The following is a 25,342-nucleotide window of genomic DNA, read 5'->3' as shown; positions in this document are numbered from 1 at the left end:
TCCTGCTTCTAAGTATATACCCAAAAGAACTTAAAGTGGGACTGAAAAGGCATCTGTATACCCATGTTCATAGCGACATTATTTACAATAGCCAAAAGATGAGAGCAACCCAAGTATTCATCGATGGATAAATAAACAAAATGCGGTATATACACACAATGGAACGTATGTATGTATTTTTTCTAACTTTCTTAAGAGACAGGGTCCCACTCTGTCACCCAGGCTGGAGTGTAGTGGCACAGTCATAGCTCACTGCAGCCTTGAACCCCTGGGCTCAAGCGATCCTCCTGTCTCGGCCTCCCATGTAGCTGGGACTACAGGTGCATACCACCACACCCAACTACTCATTTTCTTTATTTTTGTAGAGATGGGGTTTCACTACGTTGCCCAGGCTGATCTTGAACTCCGGGCCTCAAGGGATCCTCCCGCCCCAGCCTCCCAAAGTGCTGGGATTATAGGTGTGAGCCACTTCGCCTGCAATATGTATTAACAATATGCAATATGCCACAATGGAAAATTATTCAGCCTTAAGAAGGATGGAAATTCTGATACATGCTACAACATCGATTGAGCATGGACTTGAGGACATTCTGCTAAGTGAAATAAGCCAAAAACAAGAGGACAAATATCATATGATTTTAATCGTAAGAAGTACCTAGAATAGTCAAATTCATAAGCGATGGACAGTAGAAAGGTGGTTTCCAGGGGCTGGGAGGAGAAGGGAAAGGAGAATTGTTGTTTAATGTGAACAGAGTTTCAGTTCTGCGAGATGAAAAGAGCTCTGGAGATGGATGGTGGTGATGGTAGCACAACAATGTGAATGTGCTTAATGCCAACGTATATTTATAAATGGTTAACATTTTAGTTATACATGTTTGACCACAATTAAAAAATAAAAAGATAAAAGTTGAACATGAGCATGCCCTATGGCCTAGCATACCCCAAACCCCAGGGCCAAGGACCCGTTAGGAACCTGGCTGCACAGCAGGAGGTGAGTGGTGGGCGACCACGCGAAGCTTCATCTGTATTTATAGCTGCTCCCCACTGCTCGCATCACCGCCTGAGCTACCCCTGCCATCCGCCCCGGTCAATGGAAAATTGTCTTCCCTGGTGCCAAAAAGGTTGAGGACCACTGGCCTAGCACACTATTCCCAGGAACGCTTTAGAGAACGTAACGTACATGAGCACCAAAGACAGCAAAGCATGTTCGCAGAAACGTGTTATAAAAACAAAAACCCGGAAGCAACCAAACAACCCAAAAGACAAGAGAAGAGACAAATAATTTGCAGTGTGTCCAGACAATGGAATAATAAAAAGCAGGAAAAAAACGAATGAACTATAGCCACACACATCAGCACGGAAGAGAATTTCAAACACATAGTGTCAAGAGATTAAGTGTGCTGTAGAAGAATATTCACAGTCTGAGTCCATTTCTTTGCTTATTTGAAAATAAGCAGAACTAAACAATATACATCTCGGGGATACATACATAGTTAGTAAACTATAAAGGAAAGCAAGAAAAAAACTGACACCATTCAAGATAATGATGACTTGGGGGTAGGGACAGACATACTTGGATCTTCCAACCAACCGATAATGTTCTACCTCCTAAGAAGGGTATTCTTTTTACTATATTTCTTTAAATTATATATATAGCCATAAAATATATGTAGCTATAAAATATATATTCTTTTTACATACAATATAGCTCATAATTTTTTTAATCAAAAAATACTGAGGTCATGAACTTTGTTTATAACTGAGAATCTCCTAAACCCAAAGCCTCTCACGTGCTGGGAGGTAGCTGGTGCGTCCCCTCCTCTGCTCTTCCTGACAATGGCAGCTCCCCACCCCACTGTGATCTTGTGGATCACCGGGTTTGTGGCGACCACAGAAGACCACAGCTGGACCACTGCTCTGGGCCACCCACTCCCAGACACTCCCTGCCATTGGAGTGAGGCTCTCATGGGCTGGGGTGGGGGAGTGAGGGACTCTTTCACAGAAGTTCAGTGTAGCCCAGCTCCCTGCAGCAAGCAGAAGGGACAGAGGAAAACAACAGGTGAGTGCCCGTGTCTCTAATAAAGGGGGCTGTTGTGGCTATTCACGAAACCTAACAGATACCACACCATGCTTTAAATGGGACAGTTATGAATCTGGTTCATACACTCTAAAAAAAGGTATCCAAGCTTGTTAAAGGAGGAAATTAAAACAGACCAAGGGAATGAAGACAAAAAGATAAAGAAATATGGGATTTCATTGTATGAAGCAGCCAGAAGCAGGAGGAGGAATGAAAACCAAGTGAAGTTTTTATCTTAGAATTTCCACAAAAATCTCCTGTGGTGTTTGAACTGGGTAATTTGCTATAAAAGTCATTCTCCAAGAGGATGACAAAAGTATTGTGTCCCTTAAACAAGGAATGAGGAGCTATAAAAATTTAAAAGGTTTGATAACACCAACGATACTTAAATCATTCAAAGAAGTTCTGGAAAAGACATTATTGCTCATGTCATGGGAGGAAAATGTGAGCCGGCTGAATGGTGGAACAGGAGAAGAATGCCAGACGGAAACGGAGAGCTGACAGCTCACTGCACGCACCCAGCAAGCAGTGCAAAGAGGATGGAAGGGCATGGGCGCCGGGCCATCCTGGGCGTGAGACTCTCAGCTCTCTGTCACTCACTACCTACATGACCTAGGGGAGGTTTGTCGGCCACTCCGAACTTCAGTTTTCTTATCTTTAAAATAGTAACATAAAAATTGTCCACTTCAAAGGGCTGCCATGAAAATCAGATGAAGATTTGGAATCACCTAGCACCCAGTGGTGCATAATAAATATTATGTCCTGGACCTCAGTGTCCCAACTATGCAGATGTAAGAAGGAATAAACAAGCTCCAACCTCCCCAGCGCTAAACGTTTGTTTCCCTGCTGAGGTCAGCAGAATGCCCCCACCCCACATGTCCTCATCCTTGATCTGCATAACATGTCACTGTATTATGCCACACGGCAAAGGGAATTAAGGTTGCTAATCAGCTGACCTTAGAGTCGGGAGATTATCCTGGATTATCCAGGTGGGTCCAGTGTAATTACAGTGTTCTTACAAACGAAAGAGGGAGTCAGGGGAGAGGGCCAGAGGAATGGCAGGGACAGAAGACCTGAGTCGCCACTGCTGCTTTCAAATGGAGGGAGAGGGCCAGGCCAAGAAACGTGGGTGGCTCTAGAAGCCAGAAAGGGCAAAGAAGTGGGTTCTTCCCTAGAGCCTCCAGAAGGAACAAAGTCCTGCAGAAACCTTCATTTTAGCCCAGTGAGACCCATTTCAGACTTCTGAACTACAGTGCTATAAGACAATAAATCTGGGTTGTTTAAAGCTACTAATTTTGTAGTAATCGGTTATGAATTCACCTATCAGTAGTACTAAGACCTTCCATGCTTAGGACAGGACCTATACAGTGCTGGGGAGGATAGCATCATGCAGAAAAGGAAAATAAAATAAAAACTAAAACATAACACACCAATAATGTCATATGTGATTACATTTATCAATTCATTTATGCATGTTAGATATTTGCATGTGGATATATAATTTGTAAAATGTTTAGGCCTTGCTAAACTGCTAGGACAATGTTCTATACTGAAGAACAGGAAAATATCCATTGAAGCAAGGTCATAGTAGCTTCTCCAGCTTGGGCTCCACCCAAAGCAGTTTAAAATAACTTACTCAATTTTCCAAAGGGTTAAAACAACTCATTCAAATTTTCCAGATGGTTTTAATTTAATAAGGCAATACAGTTTTGTGATAAGTAGGAAAATAATACTAATAACTTATATTGCCAACCTCAAAGTAGAAGTCGGAGGCATGCAGGTCAATGTGTGTGCATTTTGAAGTCCATGGTATTACTGCTGTTGTCATACTTCCTGTGAAGTCGAGGTTTTGTGAGCTTCACTAAGGGAAAACGTATAAATTATGGGCCCCTTGGTTTGTTATTACATGCTCTACATGTTCTGTTTGGAAAATAAGGAATTCAGAGGTACCAAATGTCATGTGTGTAGATATTTCGGATTTGCCTTAAAAGAGTCGATACAAAGGAAGGGAGGGGGAGGGAGGGGACATAGATACAGAAGCCTGGCAGAGGCTGATCCCGGCTGAAGCTCAGTGACGGGCATTTGGACGTTCATTACACTGTTATCTCAAATGCTATTTACGTTGGAAACTCTCCATAACAACAAAAAAAATTTAAATCAGGTATGCTTCCACCTGCCTAAATACTTCCATCAAACCAGGATTCTTCGTCCTGTTTAGAAACAGCTTCTGCCACCACGAAGGACACCAGGCTTGGTTCAGTAGCACAGAGTGGTTTGTTTTCTGTGCGTTAGAGCTCCTGAAAAAACAAGGGCAGCTCTGCATAGCATCCAGGAAAGCAGGCGCTTCCCTGAAGACACAGGTAACCATTTCTTAGCAGCTTCTCCTTAGTCATACTCCTCCCCCCAAAAAACAAGCTCTCCTGCCAGAGAATGCCCACCCCGCAGCCGCAGCCAAGCCAAGCCATGCCAAGCCAAGCGAACACAGGCCCTGGCTCCCAGCTGCCTCCAGCTAGCTTGTTTCAAGAGCCATTTAACTCTCCATTAACTTGATTTGATGAGTTCCTGGAGGGCCACCAAGTGCACTGAGAAGTAAACTCCCCAACAGCAAGCACATCGCCATTCACCGTTCCCATGAACTGGCAAGCGCGTCTGTGCCGCTTGGCACAAAAGCAAATGATTTTTGTTTTCTGATTTTCCCTTCTGTCCTTCCTGGTTTGTGTGTGCACGCGTGGGCGCCTGGTTGCAGTTTTGTATTTCGCTGTTATTTCTTCTGTGCTTCCCATCCCATCATCTTTTACTCAGTTGCACAATTTGCTCCTGCCATTCACATGCTGTTTGCCAGGTCCTTCTATTAATGAATCCAACTGAAACTCAGCCTTTAAAAATTCCTAGGTGTTAACAATGGAATAAAAGGTACTTGCTATTATTATAAGCAATTTATTTGCAGTTAGGAAAGCAGAAGCTGAAACAAAAACATTGACAAATGACTGAAGCAAGAGAGTTCTCGACACACGGAAGGCAGGAAAGGGACAGGCAAGTGCCATTATTCCTGAGAAATTAACACCACTCTGATTAACCGCAGTCCTGTGGTCCAGACCTCTGACTTCATGCAGACACTCACCCCGTTTGAAAATGTTCCCTGTAACCGAGTAACTGCACGCACGAAGCTGTGCTAAGAACCCTCGACTGGGACTCAAGAGGACCCTGGCCAGTCCCTCCCCCATCTGGGCTCTGGGACCTCCTGTGTAAAAGGCGGTCGTTCGGGGCTCTTATGTGGAAAGAATCCTGAATCTGTGGTGCGAAGAACTAGGGGCAAAATATCTGGTTTGATGTTTACTTTTCAACCCAGCTCAACAAATGTAAGAGTAACCACTGCATCCCAGGCACTGCCTCGGGCGCTACGGATACAGCAGTGAAGAGCACACAGCCCCTACCCTAAGAAGCCTACAGCCCAGCAGCTACACTGCTTTCTAAATGAATCTAAAATTAAGTGCCTTAATCTTCTTGGGCCTCAGGGTATCTGTCCCATGCAGATGATAAAACAATCAATGAGCCTGCCTCATGCGGCTAGAAAGTACAAATAAAACCAATGTTTGGCCATTACCTTGTTTCTCGAGGATTTCCAATGTTTAATCAGGTTCTTGCTTCCCTAAATGCACACAAGTAAGAGAGCTCCAAAGACCTGATTTTGGGATGGTGGAAAAACAACCCAGATAAAGGTAAGTGAGTAAAAAGCGCAATATTCGGCTATTTCCTTACTAACCAATTACTAAGACATTTGCCTCCAAACTCACTCAGCAGAATGGGCTGGAGGAGACGTCAACATGTTTTACAAGCAGAAAGCAGTTGTTTTAATTACCTCCAGAAAAGAAACATTACTCTCATTTCCTCTTTACAATCTCCTAACACAGCCATGGGTGGCAACCCTCTTTGTGTTAACGCTTACACACGCACCCAGACCTCCCTTTTGAGCAGAGGGTTGTGGCGCTCGGACAGTGCTGCTTCACCAAGCTGATGTTCTCCTTGAATTTGTCAGCTCTTGAATTGCTCTGACCTCTCTGAATATGAGGGATGTTGATGTTTAAAAATGCATTCTTATTAACACGGAAAAAATCCTGGGCAGTGCAGGATCTCTCATAAACACCACAGATACGCACAGGAAATTTTAGGGGAAGGCATATTCCTGTTTCCAGCAGAACCCCTCTCTGTACTGCCTCTCCCCCACCGTGCACACACACACGCGCGTGCGCGCACACACACACACACACACACACACACACACACACGGCCCAGTCCCGCCTGGAGGACGTGCTGCCCGGCGGAGCAGCCCCCTACCTGCTCCTAACTGGTGTCCTCTCCCCTGAGCTCCCTGCATTTCAGAGTATATTTTTTAGGTGAGCAAGTGACAGGCACCAAACTACACTGGGTCCAGACTTCTGTGATGCCACCTTCAAGTTAAGTGGACTCTCACTTGAGTACAGTATCTGCTGTCTGAGGTTTTAGTTTGTGGTTTTCCACTCTGGTGAGCCCAGTTTGTGGATGTGCTGCAGGGTGGAAGTTAGCCAACAAGGACTCTGTGAGCCTCCCTTCCAACTCCCAAAGCAGCGTAGCCTCAGAAATGCACCAGGTAGGTCTAACCTGACATTAAAAGGCAGTTCTTGGGCAAAACTGTGTATTGTGAGGAAGAAAAAAGAGGGGAAACTCGAAAGAAGTGGCTCTATTTTCTATTCTGAAAGCAAAAGGAATGCTACACCTTTGTTCTCTGCTAATCATATGAGGTCAACTGGACCTCTCAATCTCCCCACCCAAGGTAGTTTTTTAATTATTTGCCAACATGTCTCAAAATATCAAAGAACACCACCTCAAAAACCATGCTGTAAACCCACAGGGCTTCACGTTAAAAGTGCCTATAAAGAAATAACTTTGCAGGCGACGACAGAAATCACTTACTCATTGTTTGCATTTTCTATCACCTGTAAACTGGAAACAAAATTACATCTGTAACACCCATAAATCCAAAGAATATTAACATACAGAGTAACTTAACTATAATAGCAATATTGCCATCTAGTAAATGGTTAATGCATAAAATTATCTTTCAAGAACTGCACCAGTGAGCTCCGAGCACAGGCGGAAATGGGCTCCCAAGCTCTGCAGAGAGACGAGGCCCCACCGAGCAGCTCCCAGGAGGAAGGGAGGGCTTTCTTGTGGGGAAACGGGAGACCAGGGAAAACATTTTTGGAGGGAAATGATGTTAGCTATGAAATTGCTGAATAAACTGTTGTTTCTTAAATAGTATTGAAGGAGAAATAAGGAAAAGGAAAAAATCTGTTTATTCTTTTAGACCAGCACGCTCCTGTAAGATTTGCTTGATGGCTGCCCAAACCAATCTTTAATTTATTGTTTTGACACAGCCCCAAAAAGCGACAGACAAGAAAGCCAGCACACGGGTCAGACGGGAGTCACGGGTTAGATGGGCCATGGCCTCGATTTGGTTGCAGATTCTGTCCTGCAGCTGGTTACGGAGCCCTGTGTGGTCCCAAGTCTTCAGCGGTTCTGAAAGCGGCCAAGGGCTATGCTCCTCCCCTGCATGTGACATGGGACTCAAAGCCCACGTCTGCATCATGTCTGAAGTATGCCTTCAGCCATCCTCAGCTCTGAGGAAACTGGGGGAGACGTTAGTCACGTGCTTGGCGTCTTCAATGGTTCTGCTCACTTCACCTACCGTCGATTAGGGTCTGAGAAGAGCTCCAAGAACACCCACCCTGCCGGCCAGCCCAGGCCCCCATGACCATGACTCGGCTCTCGCACTGCTGGGCGTGGTGTTTGCAAACATTCTGGAAGACTCTGAAACTGGCTGAAATCTCTACACACAGGCACTCTAAATACAGGTGACATTACCACAGGAAAATTCTTATTGCTTTCTCTAAAGCCATCCTTAGAACTCTTTAAACTTTAAACGTCCCTGTTTGTTTAAGCTCTTTAGTAAACGTCAAACTAGAGCCTAGTGTAAGAACTCAACAAAACTTTATAGTTACTATCAGCCACTCTGTAAGTTTGGTTTAGTATGTTTGTCGTTTGTTTGTTTTTAGACAGAGTCTCGCTCCCTGGCTAGAGTGCAGTGGCATCATCACTGCAACCTCCCAACCTCCAACTCCCTGGGCTCAAGTGATCCGCCTGCCTCAGCCTCCCACACACCTGGGACTATAGGTGCACCACTGCACCTGGATAATTTTTTCTATTTTTTTGTAGAGACGGGGTCTCACTCTTGCTCAGGCTGGTCTCAAACTCCTGAGCTCAAGCAATCCTCCCACCTTGGCCTCCCAGAGTGCTAGGGCTACAGGTGTGAGCCACCATGTCTGGCCTGTTTGTTGTTTTTAAGATGAAAGCAAAGGACAGCGCCAGCATCCTGTATGTGAATGTCCTGCCTTCCTGGACTTTACTACCTGGTAGAAGGGAAGACGAAGAGTCATAACACAAGCACTGTTCAGTGCAGGTTCCTCCACATGGTGCCTCAGAGAGTCTCCCTTAGTCAGACCTGGCAATAAACAGTTGTAGGCATGTTTTCAAATCCCTTCATGCTCCCTGCGGCTGCTAACTCAGGTAGGAAGTATTCTGGACACAGGGTGTAACAGGGCTTCCAAGGGAACTTTTAAAATACATTTAAACTGACAGTCACCAACTTACGATGCTCTGACTTATGATTTTTCAACTTCACTGGTGTGAAAGTGATCTGAATTCAGTAGAAACCATACTTTGAATACCCATACAATCATTCTGTTTTTCACTTTCAGTACGGTGCTCAATAAATCCAACACTTTATTATAAAGTAGGCTTTGTGTTAGAGAATTTTGCCCAACTACAGCCTAAGTGTTCTGAGCACGCTGAAGGCAGGCCAGGCTAAGTAAGCTATGATGTTCGGTAGGTTAGGTGTATTAAATGCATTTTCCACCCACGGCAGTTTCAGTTTACGATGAGTTCATCAGGATGTAACCCCATCATAAGTCGAGGAGCACTGGTACGTACCACATTTCATTGATTTTAATACGTACATTGTCACACTTTAACACCCCTAAAACGGGGTTGCACATTATGACCAATGCCATGTCATGGTTTAATTGGCAGCGTGTTTTACTTTCTCTTAATGGTGTGTCTTTTAATTGATGGCACAGCTGGTGAAATGCGGTTTGTCCACGGAAGTGTCTGTAAACTAAAAATAAAACCCTAAGACCCCTCACTGACTGAATGAACCCCCTCTTGGCCAAGGGGATGCCAGAAAAACCCTAAAACTGAGTTCCCAGCCATGACAAGAAGGGAGGTTGGACACACCTCATTTTACCCCCATGCTTTTCGAGTTTAGACACAACTGACCAGCGTTAATGCTAAAACAGAGATCGTAAGACTGACAGAACAGACTCTGTGGCATTAAGATATCAAATTACACACAAGACCTAAGGCCATGCCAGGCAAGGTTGAATCATGTCTTATAATCCTACAATCTAGTTAAATAGGCCTTTCTTGGCGGGCATGGTATCATATGACAGACAACAGAACCCCTTATCTTAACTTGGGCATTCCTTCCTACTGACTCCAAATTTTTAGACAAAGCTTAATTCTCCCAACCAATTGGCAATTAAAGAATCTCTAAGTCCCCCCTGTGACTTCAAGATATCCCGCCTTTCAGGCTCAACCAATGTATACCTTCCATGTACTGATTTATGATCTTACCTGCAATTCCTGTCTCCCTGAAATGTGTAATATCAAACCATAACCTGGCCACCATCTCAGGCACGCACTTTCTCAGGAACTCTTGCAATTGTGTATCTCTGGGTCATGGTCACTCGTATTCGCTCAAAATAAACCTCTTTAAATTGCTTTAGAGAGTTTGTTTTTTTGTTAATACAGCTATACCCAGACTGCTTATGTGATGCAAGGTTACAAAATCAGGGGGTTCAATTCCTTATCTTCTCTGTGCCTCTATTTTGCACACACACAGCCTTACTATGTAACAGTAGGCACATTTATACATTTCACACAAATACCCCTGGATTTCCCCATTTCTCTTCAGGAAACAGAAAGGTATTTTAGTTAAAAAAAAAAAAAAAAAATTAAAGTATTTGCTCCGTCCCCTACAATGTTACGCACTGGAGCAAGGTCCTGTCTGCCACCTACAAGTCGTGTGGCCTGGGCCAGCGGCCTGGAAGGATGAGCCACACAGAACCAGCACCATCTTCCGCAGCAGCTAGAAGAGTGTGCTCTTGAGGTGAGCAGAAGAGGAAAAGGACAGAGAGAAAACTAACCTAAGGGGGCAGAGAGGAATGGAGTCGAACCGATGAGTGGCAGATTCAATTAGTCTAGACAAAGGCCACCTGCATGCGTATACTAGAACCTGGCCTCAGCTTTGTTTTAGGAAAACTATAATTAATGGACAGGAAGCCATATAGTTATTTTCCTCTACAACTTCTGTAGTCACAGCAATATAAAACTCATGACTGTGAATTTACTCACTCACTAGGGTAAGGCTATATCGTAGCTTTGATGGAAAGAGGTCATCTGTCTAAACAAGTCACTCCAAAGACTCATCGTCACAAAACACCAGTTTGGGAAACTCTTGTTTTTACACTTCATTAATCTGACCAACTCCTTGCCCCTCTCCTGGGTGAGAATATTTAGCTTCAATTAGGGAGACGCTGCAGACACACCGCTGCTGACCTGAAGTCACCAGGGGAAGGTGGAAAAGCCACAGATACTAGGGCCTCCTGCCCCAGGCAGGACTGATGTAATCGCCCAGGTGAGGCTTGGGCAGCAGGACTGAGCATCGCCAGGCTAAAGGGCTTGACTCCTGGCAGGCGCTCGTGTGCTCCCTTTCACTGCCTCAACAACACCAGAGGTACAGGAGGCAACTTGTCAAAACCTGCTCCCAGCACCTCTGCTCTCTAATCCTCCGTCAGAGAAGGATCCAAACGGCTACATAATCATTTTAAACGCTGCCTTTAAGCGTGTTTTGCAAGAGGTCGAAAGCAGAGGTGAACATGCAGCACCACCTTCTACCTATCTCTTCGCTGAGTTAGCAAACGCAGGGCAGCCCACCCTGCAGAGAGGGGTGACTCAGGAGTAGGAAGTGCACCCAGACACAGTAAGCAGGGAGACGAGACAGTTCCCAAGGTGCTACTACAACCCTTGTGCAGCCACCTCACAATCGGGTCACACAAATCCTTCAAGAGCGCAGAACCTGACACTGTGCCAACGGCCAGGGCATGTCGACTACACCGCGTGCTCATCTGGGTCGAACTCGTCCCTTCAAAGCGCCAGGGGAGCTGCAGGGTGAGGTCTCTTGCTCAGCTTTTGTGTTTGCTGGTCTCTCAGCCACCAGCTCTCAAGGGGGAGGGATTCCCCCCAACCCCGGGGCACTGGGCAATGTCTAGAGACATTTTTGATTGTGACAAATTGGGGGGTGGGGCTGCTGCTGGCATCTAGTGGGCAGAGGCTTAGGGTGCTGTTAAACACCCTACAATGACAAGACAGCCCCCACGACGAAGAATTATCCAGCCCAAAATGTCAACAGAGAAAGTGTGCTCTGCACAGATTACTCAAACGTGATGCTTCCAGCAACCACCACAGGTGATGCTCCCACGGGGTCAGGTGACATACAGGCCTAATTACTGAGGTGACCTGTGAGTTACCTTGTTTATAAATGAATCCAGAATAATGTTATGGCTCTTTCCCAAGGGAAAATAAAGACAATAAATCCAAACCCAAACCAAAATTCCTACATACGAGAACCCTCAGAAACAAACAAGAAACCCTCAGTGTTACTTCAAAGTTGAAAAGGAGAAGACAGGCCGGGCCGAGCCCCTCCATCCTCTCAGCCAGCTAGCTCACTCGCTAGAATGTTCCTGCCGCCCTCCTCTAGTGGGAATGTTTGAGGCTCTCGGTCACTAAGAGGATGCTGAACACATACTTTAGACCCAAACAGACAGGCATTTGTTGTATAAAATTATCTCATCTTTAAATTTTAATGTTTCCTATGGTTTGCAAAAATAACATACAGAGAATTTTTCAGCAATGATTTTACGTCTTACATTTATGGAAAAAAACAATTGTTGCTAATCCCCGTGAACAAACACAGATGACGAAACGTTCCAGAGCCTCCTCGCATCCCCACTCCCCAGGTCCTCCGACAGTCCCACAGGTAGCCGCACCGGGGCCCCCAAACTGCGCTATGGCTTTCTCATTCCTCTCGCCAGAAGAGACGAGGCCAAGTGTGAGGGGAAAACAACCGTCCAGGGTCGGCCCCGACGTGGAGCCGTAAATAATAAACACGGATGTGCGCCTGATACGCAAACACCGCTCGCGGTGCACCGAGGCGAGGAGCGCCTGTGCCCGGCACCCAGTGTCTGGCGGCCGAGCGCGCCCCGCGTTTCCTGCACCCCCTTGTCGCAGTCACATTGCCGCGGCTCGCGAGAAAGAGCGTCTGCAATGAGAGGGAACAAGTGAGAAGCCAACCATCCCACACAGACATCCTTTCAGTAAAAGAATTAGCCACCCTGCACAGGCAAACCGCGAGGAAGAGGGCCTGGGAGAGCGGAGGGTCTCTCCTCTCTGGGGCTCGTCCTCGGCTCAGAAATTCAAGTGCTGCTTGATTACGTGCTCGACAGTAAGACATTCTGCTTGTGCAACTACAGATACAACATGGTCTCTTTTCAGTGCTGAATAATTTTTGGTTACCGGCGGGGGGGGGGGGAAGCCAACAAAACTGCTTATTCAGTTCATAATCACGCCACTCAATGAATGTGACGGCTCCCCAGAGCCAGGGAAATACCAAGACGGCACGCTCGGAAACAGATAATCCCATGGAGTATTTTTTAGGCATTTTCATTTCTCTGACTCTAGATTCTGTGCCCGAGGATGAAAGTGACCTAAATTGTATTACATCAATAGCATGATTTATAGCAGATAAATTCAAAAGACCCCCCCCCCCAGGAATCAAAGGTAAATTGTGAGAAGTATTTATTTCCACAGCACAAACAATGCTACAAACTCAACGCAGCTAATGGCCTAGTGAAAGCCTAAATTATTCAGAAACAGGTGCTGTCTGTATTTTAATTATTCTCAAGAAAAGCAACCTGAACACAGTGTCCATTTCACTAAAAATCAGAAGTTCCCTCCCAATGCTCACGTACCAGCATGCAACACGGTAAGGCGCTGCCATCCACATTATCAGAGAGTTTCGGCACCCAAGAAAGGTTGTATTAGAGAAGGGGAGAAATAGCTGGCTCTGGGGGGAGTCTGCAATCCAAGAGGTGGCTCACATGGCTCCGTTGCTTCTGATGTTTGTCCCAAAGAGTGCCATCACCTGCCCTGAGAGGCACCTAGCACCACAGCACCATGGGTGGGGCCCCACGGGAAACAAGGAGAGAGGAGGGGGCTGTCGGCTCACGGGGCACAAGCCGGCACCACGTGACCCTGCGACGAGCCTGGCTCATGTGCAGGAAGTTGACCAGCAAAAGCAGCTTTGCTTATCACTAATCAAACACGGTGATTTTATGACTCTCAGTCATTGTCAAAAAACTTGACCTAGAGTGGAATTACTAGTTGGATTCACTGCCCAGAGGTAATCATTTACAGAATCAGAAATTCCTCAGCAAAATATTTTTAAATAATGTTTTGGCTCTTTCTCAAACAAAAATAAAGATGATAAAACCTTCACCCGTGCAACAAGTATGTACCGCATGCTTGATAAGGGCAGGGATGTGTAGACACACATACACGTACTATCAGGCAAAGTCCAAAATGCCACAGACACCATACCAAGAAAGCACTTTCAAGACTTACACAGCTAAGTAATCAAAGCTGGGTAGTATCAGCCGAGATCAGCGGAAACAGGGTCATACACACGTGCCCAACTCATTTTGACAAAGGTGCAAAAGTAATTCACTGGAGGAAAGGCAGCAGCAAATGGTGCTGGAGCAACTGGACATCCACAGGCAAAAAATGAACCTCGAACGACATTTTACACCTTGTACAAAAATTAACTCAAAATGGATCATGGACTTAAATGTAAAATGTAAAATAATAAAAGTTTTAGGAAAAACATAGGAGAAAATATTCGGAATCTAGGGTTAGGCAAAGAGCTCTTAAAATTGATACCATAAAGGAAATATTCATAAATTGGACTTCATCAAAACTAAAAACTTGTCCTGAGAAAATTCTGTTAAGAGAATGAAAAGACAAGCTACAGAGTAGGAGAAAATATTTGCAAACCATGTATCTGACAAAGGACTAGTATCTAAAATAAACAAAGAATTCTCAAAACTCACAGTTAAAAAAATAACAATACAATAAACAAGCAATCCAGTTAGAAAATGGGCAAAAGATATGAAGAGCTATTTTACCAAAAAGGAATTTACAGACGGCAAATAGCACATGAAAGAAGCCCATCACTAACCACTAGGGAAATGCAAATTAAAGCCACAATAAGATATCACTGATCAGAACGGCTAAAATTAAATAGTGACAACATCAAATGCTGGTGAGGATGCAGAGAAACTGGAGTGCTCAACATTACTGGTGGCAATGTTAAACGGTACAGCCAGTCTGGAAGATAGTTTGTCATTTTCTTAAAAAAACCAAATATGCAACTACTAGACGACCCAGGAACTGTATTCCTGGGCATTTATTCCAGAGAAATGAGAACTTATGTCCCACGAAAACTTGCACACAAACGTTCACAGCAACTTTATTTTCAATAGCCTGTGAGATAGGAAAAACTGCTTTTCCCTCTTTCTCTACTCACGTTCAACACAGAGCACTTCTGCGATCAAACGTGTGGGGTTTCTCATACTGAGCAATTCTCCGGCACCAGCTGGGTGTCCTGTAATTCAATGCAGCTCTGACACTAGCTGCTCAGAGACAGCGTCGGATCCCAGAGGCTAGGAACGCAGTTGCACCAGACTGCCCCCCACTTCAGACACTCACTGCAAGAGGAGGGCCTCATGTTACCCACAACTTCTGACTTGGTTACAAATCAGAGGTTCCCACGACCACCCCAGACCTCCTTGCCCTCCATTCAGTCATTTGCTGGAATGGCTCTCAGAACTCAAGGAAGCACTTTATTTATATTTACCCATTTATCATCACAGGATACAACTCGGCAACGACCAGAGAGAAGAGATGCGTGGGGCAAAGTATGTGGAAGGGCCTCGGAGCTTCCACACCTCACAGAGGCGGGCCACCCTCCCAGCACCTCCAGCATTCAGCAACCTGGAACCCTGCCCCTGGGTGTTCTTTCAGAGGCTTCATTACACAGGCATGATTACACGTCACAGGCCACTGGTGGTCAACGCAACCCTCCGCCCCCTCTCCTCCGCAGTCCCCAGCAAGGGGATGTGGCTCAAAGTTCCACCCCTAGTCACAGGCTCGTTCCTCTGGCAAACAGCCCCCATCCTGAGCTCTCATTAACAGACAAAAAGACACTTGGCACTTCCGAGACTCCAAGGGTATTAGGAATGTACGCCAGGACAGGGGTGGGATGAGAGACCAAACATGTATTTATCATGTCACACAGCCCCAAAGTGGAAACAGCACAGATGTCCTTCAGCAAGTGAATGGTTAAATCAACCGTGGTACATTGTAGCATGGAATACTACTCAGCAGTAAAAGGAACAACTAAGGATACAGACAGCAGCCTGGATGAATCTCCAGTGTCAAAGGACAAAATTATAACAAATTTAAAGGTCTCAATTGGCTTTATTTGTAATTCTAGAATCAGGCAACATTTCCTTCCCTAAAATGGAATAAGTGTTGCCAGGAGCTGAGCAGAAGAGGTTGGTTTTACAGACAGAGAAGGACCGAGGAAGGCAGAAAACGCCATGAACAAAAAGCAGACTGGGCATTTCAAAGGCACTTTCTCTTGTAAGGCAGGAACAGGGAGACAGAACAGGGAACTAACTGATTAGTTAGCACCAGGTTACTTGCGTTATTATTGTTTCCTGTAAGGATTAAAGCAGAGAGCCTTGTTATCATGCCCACTGAAACCAGCTCCTTTGGAAAATCAAGCTCCTCTCTCCCTCAGTTTTGGTCTGGAGAGTGGAGCTCCAGCACGAGTGACCCCATTTGACTTCCTGTCGCCTGCTGCGCCCAGGGCAGGAGCACTGTCCAAAACACAGCCTCCTACAATTTTATGTAGCACCAGGGAATGATGCTAAGTGAAAAAAGCCAATGCCCAAAGGTCACATACTAGATGATTCCACGTTTGTAACATTCTTGAAACTGACAAATTATGGAAGTGAAGAACAGGGTAGCAGTTGCCAGGGGCAAGGGATGGGGGCTGGTGGGAGGGAAGCAGGCCGTGGCCATGAGAGGGCGACAGGAGGGGTCGGGTGGTGACAGAGACGCTCTGTATCTGGACTAAATCCGAGTTAGCGCCCTGGTCGTGGTACTGCGCTAGAGTTTTCAAGATGTTACCATTGGGAGAAACTGGGCACAGGGTACAGGGATCGCCGCATTACTTCTTACAATGGCACGTGAACCTACAAGCATCTGGAAACAAAAAGTTTAATTAAAAATGAAAAACAATACACTAGGAAATATATATGTTTCGGAGCTTTGCAATGATTCCAAACACTCACGCAGCTTGCCACGTAGTGACACACGTTTCGCTGTGACAAGAACTTGGAGTGAACGCCCCTCCCTCCTCAGACCCCCACGTGAGCCTCTGACCTCAATCAGCGACTTCAAAACACACATGAGCCTACGAGTTTGACAGACACTTGGAGAACCTGGGCTGCACTGCCGGCCCCTCCTGGGAGGACCCAGAACACGTGCTGTGACGAGGCCACACCTGGTCGGCCTCAGGGCTCAGCTCCCAAGCCTCGCCCGCGGCCAGCTCCGCCCTCGGGCATCAGGGACCTCGCCCATCCTCGCGGGTCTCTCGAGACCTTGCACGGGGCCCGGCTTCGCCCTAACGGAGCAGCTCGGCGTGAACGGTCTTGGGCTCACTAAGCGGCTGACGCGCCTCGTCTCTCGCTGTCCTCCCCTCCCTGGTGTGAACCAAAAGGAAAAAAACGATCTCTCGTATGGCAACAAACAGTGCGATCTGCGAAATCATACTCGGCTCCTCTCCGTATTTCCACCACACAGAAGAATGTGGTGTGTTTCCAATTTCACGTGAAAAACCAGACACATCTCTGGATTGTTAGAATTATGGGAAATTTCTCCCTCTACGATTTTATCTTTCAAGTTTCCCACGATAACCACGTCCTGGTTTAAGCATATGAAAACGTTTGTTTGGAAGGCTTCAGTGAGGAGGTGGCATTTCAGGAGAATCTTAAAGAATGGGCAGGATATGAACAGGTAGAGGCGGGACTTGGGGAACAGCCCGGGGGAAAGAAGGACCCCCACCTGGGGGCTGGACAGGCAGGGGAAGGGCCTGGGCAGGTGGCAGGGCAGGCTGGAGGCCCCACCCACCCTTCAAGGTATTAATAAATCCTACCCTCCTCCTCCTTCCTATAATATTCTCAGTAGAGATGAAAGAAGAAGCTTAATAAATACTTATAAAAGTAGAAATTAATTTTATAGAGAAGCATTACTGGGTCAAGAAAAGATACAGGTGCTCTTCCTGGCCCACCCACCCAAGCCGGGCACCAGGGGCTGCTGGTGGCTCTCGGGTCCCCACGCATCACAGACACCTGTGTCCCTGAGGGACACTGCGCTCGAGCTGGCTCCAGAATGCTTACCTGGAGTTCTGACTCCAGTCACCAGCTGCTTCCTTCCAGGTCTACAAACAAAGGAGGTGGCCGCTAGTGCCAAGGTCTGCAGGAAAGGACAGAGGAAGGGTTGGGGACCGGGGAGAGCCCCGCTGCACCCCTCACCTTCCTGGCTGCAGGCGGTGCACAGCCCCCCACACCTTGGCCTCCGCATTGGTGGACTGAAAGCGGGGCCACAGCACCTCAGGGACCCTCCTGGTGCACTGAGGCCCCGATGCGGGTCTGGCCTTGCAGCAGAAGCCGCTGGCGACTCACACGCTTGGGGACTGTGCTCACTCCTTTGGCCTCTCCTCCTCACCTCCGTTTTCTTTGTTTTCAACATGATAGTCACAGAAAGTGGCAGTGACACATTCCTTTGACAACAGAACTGAAACAGCATACCCTGAGAAACCGAAGCGTTTCAGGTACTTGAACCCAGGCAAGCCCGACCTCCCTCGGCCTCGGCTGAGGTGAGGAAGCAAACAAACCCACCTGCACCCTGCGCGGCCACGCAAGGCCAGGACGGGCAGCCCCAGGCTGCAGAGAGCCCAGGCACGCTGGGAAGAGGGCTGTGGGACTTTAACTAGCCTCTTGAAAGAACTTACTGCGACTCTGCCTTGATCTTGATGAGAACCAGCTCCGAGGGAACAGGTTCCAGTGGCCAGAGCAGCCCGTGCTGCGCTCTTGCCCCTCCTCGGCGGCAGAGTGTGAATCAGCTATTAGTCTATTTATGGTTGTTTGACTGCACGCACACCTCCCTTCTTCCCAGCCACCACAACTGTTCCCTTTACAGCGCAAGCATCAAAAATATTTATGCCAAACCCGTCTGCGTCTGCGGCCCTGTTCCTGACCCTCCACGGCCTCTGAACTCAGATTTCGCACCTGGTTCGGGTTCCCTGGCTCGACTCAGCTCTCGCCCAGCCGCACCCCTGCCCTCCTGGCCTGGACAAAGGACACACAAAGGCCCCAATGAGCAGCAACGAAGAAGGCGGTTTCCCGCCAGGCCCCAGATGCTGCACGTATGTGTGCAGGTGAACGAACACACACACACACACACACACACACACACACACACACACACACACACCGACTCTTCTCGAGTCTCCGTGTTCGTGGAAAGGCACAACCAGGGAGCCCTGATTCTTCCCCCTGCTCCATCCCATTACCTCATTATTAACCTAGCAGGCCACACAGCTGGGGTATCGTTCAGGGCACCACATTTCTCTCCTCATGCCACTTCCCACCCCACCCCTCAAATCATGGCTAGGAAATGAAACCAGGAGCTGCTCTATTTTGGAAGGTGTGCTAAGCGAGCACACGGAATGCTGCCTGCACACCACGTGACCTTCTGCCCTGCAGTCCACTGCTGGCTGGGCCAGGGGTGAGACCCTAACCCCAAGGTACCCACCCGCTACCTGGTTGGTGTCCTAGGAGGTCCCCTGACATGAGAACTCTGCCCAAAGATGCTTACAAGGGGGACCATATCGTCTGGAAACAGATGATGTTATTTTATCGCACTGTACCGTAATAGCAGGAAACCATCGATTATGTTTGTGCACCTGTGTTTCCAGACTCTCCGGCCGTCTGACAGTTTGCATGTAATGACACAGAGAAAGTCGCCACTCGCTGGTTGAGGAAAAAGCAGAAAGATGCCCAGAGAGAAGACAGTGAAGAGACGCGGTACAGCAGAAGCCGTGAGTGCAAAGCAGCCGCGAGGCCGTGGGTGATGGGCAGCAGTAGGCGGAGAGAGGCAGGACAGAGGGCAGCGCCGTGGGCTGGGTGACAAATGCGCTTGCTAGTGGGGCTCCAGTGCTGCCACCGGGGAGCTTCTGCTGAACCCCGAAGGGTCATGTCCAGTTTGGGGAGCACAGCACACTGAGCACCAGGAGCCCCCTTCCCAACATAGCTAGAAATGCCACATAAAAGATAACGAACAGAAACTGACATACAGCTGAACTTGCAAATAAAAAAACGAAAAAGGAAAATTTCCCAGCGGCAGAAATGAACAGGGATTGCTGAGCAGTTAGCACAAAAATACGTATTAGGGACTGAGGGTGGGGAATGGTGGAGTCACCAGACCCAGAAATAGGTCCTCACAGCCAGGGCCGTGAGAAGAGGCTCCGATTCAGGCACCCAGGCAGCTCTTCCGAGGACGTGCACCTCATGGGGGAGAACAGGTGGAAACAATCTCCCCAGTCGTGTAAAATGCCCTAGGCCTGTGCCACGTGCAGGCTGATGGCCACACTGCCACAAACCAGAGGATAGGGTGCCTGAGGCCTCTGGGAAGGGCCGAGGTAAACATCTCGCCAGGAGGACCTCGCAGGAGACCTCAGGGCGCCCACCAAGATGAGCTCGTGATAAAGCCCCCCGTGAGCGAGCGAGCGTGAGCAGACCCGACAAACGTCAGGACTGGTCACGCCAAGAACCTGAGATCACAGAACAGCCTGAAACAGACCGTAACTTTAAAACATTTAAAGACGTAAAAGAAGAAATAGAGATGATAAAGAAGCAAATTCCAGGAAAAAGAAGCAAATTTTTTTAAATTCTAGAAATGAAAGATACACCTTAATGGGTGAATAAAACAGTAATTGTCTTTACAAAAGAAGCGAGAAGAAAGAGTCATATGCAAGAAGCAATGGTGAGTAAATAAACTGGCCAACCTGGAAATTAATCTAAATAAGCACTAACTATTCAATTAGTCAACTGGGGGGAAATGAGTTTTAACAGAGGAAACTAAAATGATACTAAATAATATGAAAGACAGGAGCTGACTGGAGTTGAAGCTGTCCAAGATGCTTGTACTATTCAGGAGGGGAGGAGAGTGATCTACGACATGTCTCTGTCCCATGCAGGTGCTGGCTAAACTGTCTGGTTATTATTTGTGTCTAGTATGTAATAGGTACTCAGAAAAATCGAGGTAGAATGAAATATTCTTCAGTGAAAGAATCTGGACAATCGTTAAGAAGTGGGAACGAAGCTAAGCTTAACCATTTTCAACCTTTGAGAGCTTCCACTATAGACAGAGTTGAGGACTAGAAGAAATATACCAAAAAAAAAGGCAAAAATTGTTTGAGCTTTGCATATGTGGAGGGTGTGTGGTACCTGGGGGCACGGACCATGGAGTGAACAGGCACGGGAAGCCAGCAAGCAAGCTGGCTAGCCAGAGGGACATTCTAGACAGGTCAGCATTCTTTATCAAGGGAGAAAGTGACTTTCCCAAGACACACCTCTAGTAGTTCAAAGAGGACCAGGGGACATGGTCCCTGGTCATCCTTCCAACCGCTCCTCCGTTTCACTCCAGGGTTTACAGCCCCAGCGCAGGGTGGAAAACCCAGTAGGCAGATGGGGATGGGCCACATGGGAACAGTCCTGTGTGTTATGCTAAAGAGTTAGACAAGCAGGGGCCAAGGCAAGCTTGTTTGGTTAAGCAGAGAGGACACACTCAGAATTAGAGGAGAGAACAGAAAAGGGAGGAATGGAAATGGCACATACCCTCAATGCACATGGTCACCCACACTGCCAGCCCTCTTCTGCCAAAAGAGCAGAACCTACAGCACTTAGCAAGCAACTGCAGATGGGGAGCAAGAGAGTTAAAGATAATTGCCATCATCAGCCACGGAGAAGACAGGACAGTGCTACCTTTACACAAACAGGAAAGACAGAAGGTGGCGCAGGCTGGGGCAAGGGGTGACGAGTTTGTTCTGGACACAGAGCCTGAAGTGCCAGGAAAAACTCACGTTGGAGACTCCACCAGGCAGCTGAAAACAGTCAGGAGTTTAAAAGAGAAGGCGGCTCCAGAGCCACAGAGACACTGTGATTCCCTGTCCTCTGGGGCCTAGGGGGTATGTGCACATCTGGAACAACTCCTGTTATCCAGACACACAACGCGTGAACCGCCCTTGCCTCTTTCAGGAGGCACGCACCCATTTACACAACATCAGCGCCGAACAACAAAGAGCATGGCAAGAGAGACAAATACTGTCCTCACACTAGAGCAAAACTCATAGGTATCTGTTCTGGCTTTTGTAAAAAGAACCCATCTGCAGAGACAGCAGCTGGCATTTCCAATAAATATCCCCTCCACCACCTTTGAACCCTGCATCACTAGTCTCCGTCCCTCTTTGCTTCCAGTGTAAGCTACCAGCATCCAACCCTCCTGAGCCTCCTGTCAGTTTTACGATTCATTTTAGAATTTCGGTGTAAATATGCAGTCCCACAGTCTGCAAGTCTGGAAGTACAACACGTGTTTCATCCCAACCGAGCAGTTCCTCTGAGGAATTCTGGCCCATAAAGGGAGGGGCTGATCCCTCCACCTTCCGTCCTCTCGCCTGCCCTGCCCGGGCTCTGGAAGACCTTGCCTTACCCTGGCCTTGCTTGTTAATGTCCAGAACAGTAGTAACCACCACTTCCTCCAAACAGATGCCACGTCCTACACAAATCCTTTTAGATGTACGCAGAAGAATCTTTGCTTGCGTAAAAAACATATGTGTATACATTTTAGATGTATATTTATATATTTACACACAAACACATACACATATAAAACTTTATAAGATATACGTCTACAGTTGACCCTTGAACAACGTGGGTTTGACTGCATTTTCTTCTACCTCTGCCACCCCTGAGACAGCAAGACCAACCTCCCCTCTCCCTCCTCCTCCTCAGCCCACTCAACAGGAACATGACAAGGATGAAGACCTTTACGATGATCCACTTCCACTTAATGAATATAAATGTATTTTCTCTTCCTTATGATTTTCTTAATAACATTTTCTTTTCTCTAGCTTACCTTTTTATAAGAATACAGTATATAATATTAAATACATACAACATACAAAATATGTGTTAATCCACTATATTATCAGTCAGGCTTCCAGTCAGCAGCAGGCTATTGGTAGTTGAGTTTTGGAGGAGTCAAAACTTACATGTGGACGTTCTTTTCTCTTTTTTTTTTATTTTTTTAAGAGATGGGGTCTTGCTATGTTGCCCAGGCTGGTCATGAACTCCTGGCCTCAAGTGATCCTTCTGCCTCAGCCTCCTGAGTAGCTGGAACTACAGGCATGTGCCACAGCACCCAGCTATACTCAGATTTTCTACCACACAAGGGTGAGTGCCCCTAAGCCCTGTGTTATTCGAGGCTCAACTGTAAATTGTTTTCTATACCCACAAGGTCAGGCTCAAACTGGAAACTCTGAGAAAGGAAACCACTACACCTTCCAGCAGACTTAGACCGCCGGGAAAGGGGGAGCATAGCACTAGCGACTGTAAGAACAGAGGCAAGAGAGCCTCAATTAGAGGACAAATTCCTCCACCGTGGGCCAAATGCAAATGGAGGTTAAGGGGCAAGGGTCACCCAATGACAGCAAGCTCTCAGAAGCTAACCTCTTCCTCTGCGGAGCCCGGGCACCACCACAGCTCCGTGCCCTGCCCCCTTCACTCACCCCTCACCTGGTGTGTGCCGGCCCTGTTCCAGGCACAGGGGCCCTAAAACGGACGGGACAGACAAAACCCCTGTCCCCAAACCCCTGTCTACCTGTCCCATGGACTCGCATTCCAGAGCGGCATCACTGAAGGAGAGGGTGGATGAATGACAGAGAAAGAAAACACGGAACATTGTCAGATAAGCGGTGACAATATACCAGTAATTTCCCAAAATACACAACATGTCAGGTGGGAGGGAGGATGGGGACGCCAGGGTGGAGACAGGGACAACTTCCATCGAGCGCCAAGGGGAGGGGGGCTGAGTCAATCTCAGCAAAGACCTGAAAAGGATGAAGGGAGCGAGCCACAGGCGGTGTGAGCACCCGGGAGGGCAGGGAGGCCAGCGAGGCTGTGAGCAGGGGGCGGGGGAGGCCCAGAGAGGACGGCACCTGCTACTTTGCTGCAATTTGTCTGTTTTGCTGTCCCTGGGCCAGACTGAACTACAGGCACCTCGAGAGCAGGGTGTGCGCTGCACGTGCACAGATCCAGCCCAGGCCCGGGCGCAGGGCCTGAGCTAGCGTGGTGGGTGGGCGGCTGGATGGGTAGGGATTGATGGGTGAATCAGGTAACTTATCCAGAAGAAAAACCAACTACCAAGTGAGCCTGTCAGCAGGGACAGGTAATGTGCCAGCATCAACCACATCTCAAAGCCTTCGCCAGTGGTGTTTAATTCCATCACTGTGCAACATATTTTCCAAGAAAATACTTAGCTTTAATCTCATAATGGAAGTCAACAATGAAATAGGATTTGTACTGCAGAATGCAAATGAAGAAAGTATACATTCATTTCTAGACCACTTTGCTAGAACAATCACTCCCTAAAATTAAAAAAATGCCTATATTTAAATCATATTGGCTACATAATATATACAAACAGCATGCATACATAATCTGTTCACGCAGCTTTGACAGACAACCACAACACGCTTTCCAGCTCACTACAGAAGACCTTGAGAAAAAAGCTCCTGTTTAACTCTGTGTTCTAGTAATAACAGGCCCCACTTGGACACATCAAAGGAATTAATCGTCAGCTCATCGAAGGGGAAATTACAAAAAATAGCTTTAGACAAGGGCTCGACCAGCCTTCTCTGTACAGGGCCAGAGAGTAAATATTGTAGGCTTTGCAAGCAACACACAGTATTTGTTTCATAGTCTTCTTTGCTTTTGGGGGGTTTATTTTGTGTGGGTTTGTTTGTTTACCATGCTAGAGAAACCATCCCTAGCTCCTGAGCCAAACAAACAGGCCATGGTTTGCCAACCCCTGCTTTTGCCCACAGTAAGAATGAGACACCTGGAGCCCCCAGTGTCTAACAGTGAAACCAGAGGGGAGATGCCCGCGATCGCTGGGTTACCTCCTTCAGCCTCTCCAGCTCGTTCTGGAGCGCCTGTTTGGATATTTCCACTTCGATCATCTGCTGTCGCAGAGTTTCATTCTCGTCCTCAGCTTTAGTGCGCTTCTCCTCCACCGTCTCGAGTTCATGGTGCAACCTGACAGACACGTCCTTGGCCACCTGCAGTGACCCACAGAGATAACTGTCAGGACGTGAGCTTTTTATGTGCTAAGGGTGCGCTCAGACAATGTCAGAGGCAAAGGCATTAAGTAATACGATATTATACCAAATAGCAAAGACCCTGGCAATATTTAACAGACCTATTTTTAAAGGAGCAGGGTATTAGTTTAAAACATGAAATCAATAGTATGAGGGAGAATATAACTTGCATTTGGATTAAAAGGCCACTCTGGCTGGTCCAATAGTAGCGGGTTATCAGAACTTATTAACATTAGTGTCACTAAAGTTGGTATACAACGCCCCATTGCTACATTTGACTGGCTTAATAAATAATTTTTTTAAAAAAAAACCACTCTGGATAGTACTATGCCTTCACGGAATATCATCAAGAATGCCAATTCTGCCCAGTTCATATGCTGTAAGTGAGGAATTAAAAGTAACAATAACAGACAAATAAACATTTCTATTCCCTAAAGTAATTCTGAACCTGCCTGCTGAAAAAATAAATAAAATAATTCTGGGCCGGG

The 25,342-nt window shown here is 47.1% G+C and overlaps 1 protein-coding gene across 1 annotated transcript in view; it reads right to left on the bottom strand.

The window, feature by feature from the left end:
* MTCL1 (microtubule crosslinking factor 1) overlaps positions 1–25,342 on the bottom strand; it is a 126,706-nt gene that overhangs the window by 76,678 nt on the left and 24,686 nt on the right. The window contains exon 3 of the mRNA XM_012648378.1: positions 24,657–24,815. Coding sequence (XP_012503832.1) covers positions 24,657–24,815 — 159 coding nt within the window. The remainder of the gene's footprint in view (positions 1–24,656; positions 24,816–25,342) is intronic.

This window comes from Propithecus coquereli, unplaced genomic scaffold (genome assembly GCF_000956105.1).
Source record: "Propithecus coquereli isolate 6110/MARCELLA unplaced genomic scaffold, Pcoq_1.0 Scaffold283, whole genome shotgun sequence".
Taxonomy (NCBI): Eukaryota; Metazoa; Chordata; class Mammalia; order Primates; family Indriidae; genus Propithecus; species Propithecus coquereli.
Note: the sequence above shows the minus strand (reverse complement) of the source record. Positions and strands in the feature narration are given on the sequence as shown.